At 44.7% G+C, this 9,183-nt stretch overlaps 1 protein-coding gene across 8 annotated transcripts in view; it reads left to right on the top strand.

The window, feature by feature from the left end:
• The first annotated feature begins 843 nt into the window (after positions 1-843).
• PHC3 (polyhomeotic homolog 3) overlaps positions 844-9,183 on the top strand; it is an 86,896-nt gene continuing 78,556 nt past the window's right edge. For all 8 annotated transcript variants that reach the window (XM_038583859.1, XM_038583861.1, XM_038583864.1 and 5 more), the window contains exons 1-2: positions 844-930; positions 3,951-4,116. In XM_038583859.1, the coding sequence (XP_038439787.1) occupies positions 917-930; positions 3,951-4,116 (180 nt within the window). In that variant the 5' untranslated portion in view covers positions 844-916. The remainder of the gene's footprint in view (positions 931-3,950; positions 4,117-9,183) is intronic.

Below are 9,183 nucleotides of genomic sequence, written 5' to 3'. Positions count from 1 at the left end.
CAGTAAATTCATGTCGTAGGCACGAACGATAGAGGGCAAGCAGGGTGATTCCCTAGCTTCACCAGCGTCTAGAACACCATCCCTGAGCCTGAGAGAGGAACCGCCTGGTTTGGACTCACAAACTCCAATGAAACCCCCCCAAACACACACCCAGGGGAACCAGCTCTGCACCCACCACAGCACTTCCTTTCCTACTGACACTTCACCGTGCAACCTGGTTGCATTTTCTTTCATCTGGCTCTCTGCACTTTACATAGGCCTTAGTATATTTTATTTTAAAGATATTTTATTCATTTTTATTTATTTAAAAGAATACAATTCTTTTTAAGATTTATTTATGGAGACACACACACACACACACAGAGGCAGAGACACAGGCAGAGGGAGAAGCAGGCTCCATGCAGGGAGCCCAATGTGGGACTCGACCCCGGGTCTCCAGATCAGGCCCTGGATGGTCTTTACATTTCTAATTTATTTATTTTTTAATTATTTTTTAAGATTTTATTGAGTTATTGATGAGAGAGAGAGGCAGAGACCCAGGCAGAGAGGGAGAAGCAGGCTCCACGCGGGGAGCCTGATGCGGGACTCGATCCCGCGACCCCGGGGTCACGCCCTGGCTGAAGGCGGTGCTAAACCGCTGGGCCCCCCGGGGATCCCCTACATTTCTAATTCGAACTTGTCGCGTGCTGGTTACAGACCCCCACGCCCCCAAGCGTTAGGCCGCAGGCGGGAGGATGCAGGGGCGAGGGCAGCCAGCGCGGGCCTGGCCGCCGAGCCTGCAGGGCCTGCAGGGCCTGCGGTGGGGGGGAGGGGGGCGCACCACGTGACCCCGGGGCCCGGGGCTGAGCCGACCCCGCCCCTCCGCCCGCCGCCGGGGGGCGCATGCGCAGCCCGGGTCAGTGATGGAGGAGAGAAGATGGCGGAAGCGGAGTGAGTGACTCGCTGGTGACTGATGTCGTAACCGGGGGGCGAGTGGGGCAGCGACACGTCCCCTCGGGGGGAAGCGCGGGGCTCCTCGGCGGGCAGTGCGGGGACACGGAGACGCTGGAGCTTCCTTGCCGTGCAGGGTCCCGCTCGGCCCGTGTCGGGGGAGGGGGGGGCGGAGGCCAACGGTGAGGGCGTCTGGCTCCCTCCGGGCGGGAGCGCCCCTGGCGCGGTCGGCTCCCGGGCCGCGGGGCCCCCGATCGCGGGGGGGTTCCGGGGGCCGAGCCCCCGAGGGGTCCCCCGGCGCTGTCATCCCCGCAGGTGGGCCCCGCGGGCAGCCTCGGCTCGGGCCGGGCACTGCCGGGCCTCCTTCCCGCCCCGGCGGACCCTGCCCCTCCCCCTCCCCTCCCCTCCCCCTCCCCCTCCCTCCGGGGGGGGGGCCGAGACAGGGCAGCTCCCGCCTTCCCGCGGGAGGCGTGCAGGAGGTGCCCCCGCGCGGGCCTCGGGGCGTGGGGGGCGCTGCCGCGGGGCCGGCGGGGCGGGGAAGGCCCGGGCAGGCCCGCATCCCCCCGGGAGTCCGGCCGCGGCGCCGATGCCCCCCGAGGGCCCGGTCCCTGCGCGGCGCCGTGGCGTGGCGGCATCCCTAGTCCGCCGCGCAAACTTCGAGGTTGCTGGGTAGGCCTCTCGTGCGCCGGGCTCTGCCCGCGGATCCTGCGGCCGGTACCACGCACCGACGGCCGAGTTGGCAGGACCGGGCCCGTGCGCCGGGGCTCCGGGATGCAGTGGGATGGTTTGGCCGGCTCTACCACCGATTGCGGACTCAGCGCCCGCAGCGTGGGTTCCACCTGGGTCTGTCTACCCAACAAACTTATCACAGGGGTTTTGAGTTTCGAGGACACGGTCGCGCAGAAGAGCCCTCTGCTTTTTTTTTTTTTTTAAAGATTTTATTTATTTATTCATGAGACACACACACACAGAGGCAGAGACACAGGCAGAGGGAGAAGCAGGCTCCATGCAGGGAAGCCCGATGCAGGATTCGATCCCGGGACCCCGGGGTCACGACCTAAGCCCAAGGCAGATGCTCAACGGCTGAGCCACCCAGGGGCCCCCAGAAGAGCCCTCTAAAAAGACCGCAATTTTAAACTGGCTTTGTGCCTCTATCACTGCTACATGTTTCACAAGTGTCGTGACAGCCAGTAATTTGGTTAAAAAAAAAAAAAGTTTACCTTCTGTATCACTGAATCTGTATGATGTTGGACGGTTACCGTATGATGCTGTGATTTTGATGGTTGGAAGGCAGTTTGAAAAACTATTTTAAAAAAAAACCCCAGAGAAGCGTAAAGATGTGTGAGTCATTTACTAATCAAAAAAAATGAAGTCAGCCGTTTTCCCCCCCTCCATCGTTTCCCTTTCCCTTTTTCTTTTATTAAATGGAGATTTAAATATTTTTTTTGATTCCTTGAAGAGCATATCAATACTATCTACATAAATGACGTAAAGAACAAAGAATATTCGTGCATTAAAGGATGCCATATGGGAATAGCATGTGTGTGCATACGCAATTAGTGCCAAATTCCTTGGTCTTTTCATAAAATTGAAAGTGTGGCGGTTACATTTCCTGTCAACGATGTTCATGTGCTGTGCGTTAGATTTTGTATCTCAGGAGAAAAGAAGGGTTAAGAAAGACAGGTAAAACCAGTGTATTATCAGGTGTGCTTTTCACCATCCTGGGGCGTTTCTAACACTATAGAAACTATTGTAGTTCTACTTTCTAACGATATTGAGGCCCTCGGAATTGACCTAAAATACAACGTTGTTTGAATTTATCCAAGTATATAGATTCAGTGTTAAGTGGAGGTTTATACTTCCAAAAGAATGAGGTGAGTTTGCAATACTTGAGGGGAAGGACTCAAAGTCTGGTACAGAAATGTACTTTATGAACTTTACTGTTAATTCATGAGGAAAGTGACATAATTATGCTGTTTTCAAAAGTTGGAGCAAGTCTTTGTGAAAAGAGATTTTTGTAAGGAAGTGGGAAAATTGTTGTCAGCTGTTTCTCTGATTTCCTGGAGTAATCTGCTTATAAGTATAACCAGAGTTATTAGATATAGTAAGGACAGTGTTGTAGACTAATTAGGGGAAAAGCCAGTGTGAATTAATACAAAATTACTATTTTTTTACTTTTTTTTTTTTTTTTTTAATGTAAGCTTTACATCCAACGTTGGGCTTGAACTCACGGTGACTCTGAGACCAAGAGTTAATGTGTCCTACCAACTGAGCCAGCCGGGTGCCACTTAGAACCCCATGTTGGGTGTAGAAGTTACTTAAAAAATCTTAAAATTTTTTTAGATTTCCTTATTTAATCATAGAACATTCTTTTTAAAGATTTCATTTATTCATTAGAGAGAGAGAGAGGCGGAGACACAGGCAGAGGGAGAAGCAGGCTCCATGCAGGATCCTGATGTGGGACTCCAGGATCACGCCCTGGGCCAAAGGCAGGCAATAAACCGCTGAGCCACCCAGGAATTCCAATAGAACATATTTTTAAAGCAAAGTGCATATGGTAACCAGAGATAAGCTAATTATAATTAACACAAGTCCTTAGGCATCCTATTTTAATGTATAGATAAGAATTATTTTAACTTTTAATTAGTAGGTCAAAGAATGTAAAGAAATATTTCAAAGTACTCTGATGTTGCTTAAGTATTTTTAAGGTAGTTTAGTATTATTAACCTGTTATTATCTTTCAATAATGGAAAGATAAAAGTTTAGGCCGGGATATATTTAAGTTGCATATCCTGAATCATTTGAACATAAACTTAGTAGGTATTAACTATCCAATATGCTATATCATTGTGAAATACTTTTCCTTTTTAAGTGTTTATGGTGACTGTGTGTGATCTATGCTATTTTGTAAGGGTCTTAAAAATTTAGATTTGCTGATTATTTCTTCGAAATAATTAAATATTCTTTAAAGCCCATAAAATAATGTTTTGCCAATGCAGATCCTTTGTGTTATCTGACAGATTCAAGGACCACAATACAGCTATGGATAGCGAACCAAACCCTGGCACATCTTCTGTGTCGACAACAACCAGTAGCACTACCACCACCACCATCACCACTTCCTCCTCTCGAATGCAGCAACCGCAGATTTCTGTTTACAGTGGCTCAGACCGACATGCTGTACAGGTATTTCAGTTAGATTGAGGGGTAGGCTAAGACTTAGGATGTCATTACCTTTTTTCTCTTAAGCCAAATGAAGCTATTGTTTCATATCCTCAAATGAGTCACGTGATATTCTCTAAATGAATACAATAAGAATAGTAACATTTGAAGCAATCAAAAAGTTATTCCATGTTCTATTGAGAGGGCTTCTGTTTGTCAGCATGTGACTTATAAAACCGTATGTCAGGAAAATTATAATTGGAAGGTCTCTGTGCTGCTACAATGTGGAGACACTCAACCCTACAGCCTTAAGATGCAAAATGACTCTAGCTTCTGGGTTCTTTTGTATTTGAACCCAAAGTATTGACTTTGGAAGATCTATTCAGGTCTGTAGATTTCTTAAGAGGTTCATTTTAAACTCAAGTGGCCTAAGAACCTGAGTAGGAGGATTCATTTAAAGCTCTTAGGGACAAAGTGGGGCAGGGAATATTTAATGAGGAAAACTTTTAGGTCTGCACTTGGTTGAGAAAATTAAGTTTACTTGGTTAATCTTTATAATAGTGGAGGTTGAGATAGTATGGTATTGCATAAAAAGGGTATGGGCATTGCAGTCTGATATGCTCTTTGTTTGAATTCCGTTTTCTTTATCAATAGCTACGCAGTCTTGGCTGAGAGGCATGATCTCTTTGAGCATCAGGAAACTGTAAAATGTGGATGAGACTAACTAGTTCTTTAGTTATTATGAGGACTTTTTCAAAAGATTTTATTTATTTATTGGAGAGAGTGAGAGAGCATGAGCGTGAGCTGAAGCTAGGGGAGGGGTGGTGGAGGAGGGAGAGAGGAAATCCCAAACTGACTCCCTGCTGAGTTTGGAGCCAGTTTGGGAGGGTGGGGGCTCAGTCTCAGGACCCTGAGATCAGAACCTGAGCCAAAACCAAGAGTCAGACGCTTAATCGACTGAGCCACCCAGGTGTACCAGTTATGAGGATTAAAGGAAGTGTTAGAACTCTGTGGGGCACATTATATGTGCTCAGTCAATAATAATAGCTAATGTTTGTTGAACAGTTGCCGTGGGCCAAACATTTGATAATCCATTTACATGGATTATCCCTTTTACTCCTCACCACACCTCTATGAAATAGATACTGTTATTATCTCCATTTTACAGGTGGGAAAACTGATGTTTTAATTTTTTATTTATTTATGATAGTCACAGAGAGGGAGAGAGAGGCAGAGACACAGGCGGAGGGAGAAGCAGGCTCCATGCACCGGGAGCCCGATGTGGGACTCGATCCCGGGTCTCCAGGATCGCGCCCTGGGCCAAAGGCAGGGGCCAAACCGCTGCGCGACCCAGGGATCCCCGAAACCTGATGTTTTAAACAGGGTAAATAGGGACACCTGGGTAGCTCAGTGGTTGAGCATCTGCCTTCAGCTCCGGGCATGATCCTGGGGTCCTGGGATCAAGTCCCACATCGGGCTCCCCATGGGGAGCCTGCTTCTCCCTCTGCCTATGTCTCCATGTGTCTCTCACAAATAAACAAAATCTTAAAAAAAAAAATAGATTAAATAACTTTTCCTAAATTCTCATAGCTAGTAGATTATCTGGTTTTAGAGTTGTGCCTTTAGCCACTCTTTTTTCCATTATACCTGCTTACTCTCTCTGCGATCTCCATAACTTCATTCTGCCCTGAAAATAACTTACTTGTTTGCAAAATAGTCCTCTCTCCACTCCATTTTTCTAGATTGGATATCCCAGTATAATGGCTATTGTTAGGATTCTTTTTTTTTTTTTAAGATTTTATTTATTTATTCATGAGAGACACACAGAGACAGGCAGAGGGAGAAGCAGGTTCCATGCTGGGAGCTGGACGTGGGACTCGATCCCAGGACTCCAGGATCATGCCATGGGCTGAAGGCAGGTGCTAAACCGCTGAGCCACCCAGGGATCCCTATTCTTAGGATTCTGAAGTTACCATAGGGTGGAATCAGAATTCTTGGAGACTGAGTCAATTCAGCAGAAGTTCAAACGGGAATGTGGAATGTGTTTTAAAAAATTCTTCACCTTTCTTTGAGGCAAGGGATATAGAAAAGAGTATCTAGATCTTTGAGCATGCAAATGATGTGGTATTTTTATTTTATTTATTTTTTTAAAGATTTTATTTATTTATTCATGAGAGAGAGAGAGAGAGAGAGGCACAGAGACACAGGCAGAGGGAGAAGCAGGCTCCATGCAGGGAGCCCGATGTGGGACTCGATCCTGGGTCTCCAGGATCACGCCTTTGCCTGAAGGTGGTGCTAAACTGCTGAGCCACCAGGGCTGCCCAATGTTCCATTTTTGATCTCTAGTTTTTACCTGAGCTAGATGTGTTAATAAAAAATAAAGTGTTCCTGGAGATGTATAGATATACATGTTTCTCACAAATAGCAATTATACTAGTTCTTATGAAATCATATAATTGCTTCTCCTAAAATGCCATCAAATCAATATTCATTGAATTACCCAAGGAGTTCTTTAATACCTTCCAGCATTCTTGTTCAATCCTGTGAATTCTCTTTGCCCTCTTTGTTTATTTAGAGAAATAATACAAGAACAGTGTGTTGTGCCTTTAACTTGTATGTAAAGAGTCTCTCTCCATGAGTGTATCATTGAAATGTTATGAAAGACCGCACTGACAATAGAAAAATGATTATACTCTGACAAAAATGTGTCAAATAGGGATCCCTGGGTGGCTCAGCGGTTTAGCACCTGCCTTTGGCCCAGGGCGCCATCCTGGAGACCCGGGATCGAATTCCACGTCAGGCCCCCGGTGCATGGAGCCTGCTTCTCCCTTTGCCTGTGTCTCTGTCTCTGTCTCTCTCTGACTATCATAAATTTAAAAAAAAAAAAAAAGTGTCAAATAGATTATTCATTTGTTATTTCAGTTTGATTTTAGTTTTGTTATGGAATTTATTTTTTTTTAAATTTTTTTATTTATTTATGATAGTCACACAGAGAGAGAGAGAGAGAGAGAGAGAGGCAGAGACACAGGCAGAGGGAGAAGCAGGCTCCGTGCACCGGGAGCCCGACGTGGGATTCGATCCCGGGTCTCCAGGATCGCGCCCTGGGCCAAAGGCAGGCGCTAAACCGCTGCGCCACCCAGGGATCCCCTGTTATGGAATTTAAAGAACATATATAGGTTTACCTGACCAAGAAGACATATTGTTATAATTCTGTATCACTTAATGCTGTTTTATAGTCTCCTGTAAGTAGGAGTCAAAAGCCTATTTTGATTTTGTGACAGGAATCTCTAGCAGGTTTAGCAATCTACAGTTGGAGAGATATGAATATACGAAAGTAAACACAAGGAAATATGTTTTCTTGGAATTTGTATAAAGAGATTCATTGCTTTGAGTTCATGGTGTCCTGACTCAGACCTCAAGCTGTAGGATTATGGCTCTATTACCCCCTTTAGCTCTGAAAACTCTGTAGTTTGATGCTGAGATTAGGGTTCTGTGCTGTTTCAGGGTCACTGTGGGCATGATGTGACTTTGGGATGTGGTTGCAGAGGACTGGCTTAGTCTGATTTATGGGTTTGGACAGATAAAGGATTTTTCTCTGTTTTTGGAATACTTGATTTTTTGTTTTAAGGATTTTATTTATTCATTCATGAGAGACAGAGAGAAAGACAGAGACATAGGCAAAGGGAGAAGCAGGCTCCCTGCGGGGACACTGATATGGGACTCGATCCTGGGTCCCGAGATTATGCCCTGAGCTGAAGGCAGACGCTCAACCACTGAGCCACCCACGCATCCCATACTTGACTTTTCTATGTTTATCTATTTATGAAGTTTCGGGCTTATATTTTATATTTTGCCAATAAATATTCACAGTAATTAACACTTTTTCAGGAATTTTTTTAGAATAGTTTTATTCTATGTTGAAAGGAATCTGACATTTAAAAAACATTTTAAGAAGTAATTATTTAATAATTTAAAACATGAAATAATTTGAAACATGAAATAATTATGATTATTAATATTATACTAGTAGATTTTTTTCAGACATTTAAAGAATAGTACAAATGCGAAGGTAAAAAGCTGGGGCATCTGGGTGGCTCATGCAGTTAAGCGGCTGCCTTTAGCTCAGGTCATGATCCCAGGGTCCTGGGATCGAACCCCACTTGGGGAGTCTGCTTCCCCCTCTCCCTCTGCTGATCTCTCTGCTTGTGGTCTCCTGCTCTCTCTCAAATAAATAAAATCTTAAAAAAAAAAAAACGAGAAGGTAAAAAGCACCTCGAATCTAGTTATCTATTGGTAGTCTTTTAATGTTTTTCTGTATTTTCTTTCAAATACGTTTTAATATAAGATGGTATCTTACTTTATACACTTTAGTAATCTGCTTTTTTCACCTAATGATAGATTAGGGAATTTCTGTCATTGTTGATAAATATAGCTATTTCTGTATTCTCCTAGGTGCATGTGGCTATTTATATTAAAATTTAGTAAAATTAAAAACTGATTATCTTAGTTCCATTAGCTGCATTTTACGTTTGTAAGTCCTCAAGAGATAATGTGACTAGTAGCTGTTATATTGGGCAGCATTGATATACATTATTATTTTTTAAATTTTTGAGGGAGTGAGAGAGTTTGGGGGGTGGAGAGAGGGAGAGAGAATCTTAACAGGCTCTGTGCCCAGTGTAGAGCTTGATGTGGAGCTTGATCTCGTGACCCTGAGATCATGACCTGAGTGGAAACCAGGAGCCAGACCCTCAACCAGTTGAGCCACCTGGGTGCTCTACGTTACTATTTGTAATGGCTGTAGGGTTATGCGTATTCCTCTCTACACCCAGGCCCCAAATTCTATTAAGTTTTATCTAAAAAGTTAAACCAATTTACATTCTTACTAACACTGTAGGAGTTTCTGTTTCCCCATTTTGTGGTAATATTCTTCTCAATCTTTATTCATCTGAAAGTTGGAAAATAGAATCTTGTTTTAATTTGTAATTTTTTTTTAAGATTTTATTTATTTATTTGACAGAGAACACAAGCAGGGGGAGGGGAAGAGGTAGAGAGAAGCAGGCTCTCCTCTGTGCAGGGAGCCTGATGTGGGGC

The sequence above is a fragment of the Canis lupus genome, chromosome 34 (genome assembly GCF_011100685.1).
Source record: "Canis lupus familiaris isolate Mischka breed German Shepherd chromosome 34, alternate assembly UU_Cfam_GSD_1.0, whole genome shotgun sequence".
Taxonomy (NCBI): domain Eukaryota; kingdom Metazoa; phylum Chordata; class Mammalia; order Carnivora; family Canidae; genus Canis; species Canis lupus.
This window is presented reverse-complemented; position numbering and strand designations above follow the sequence as displayed.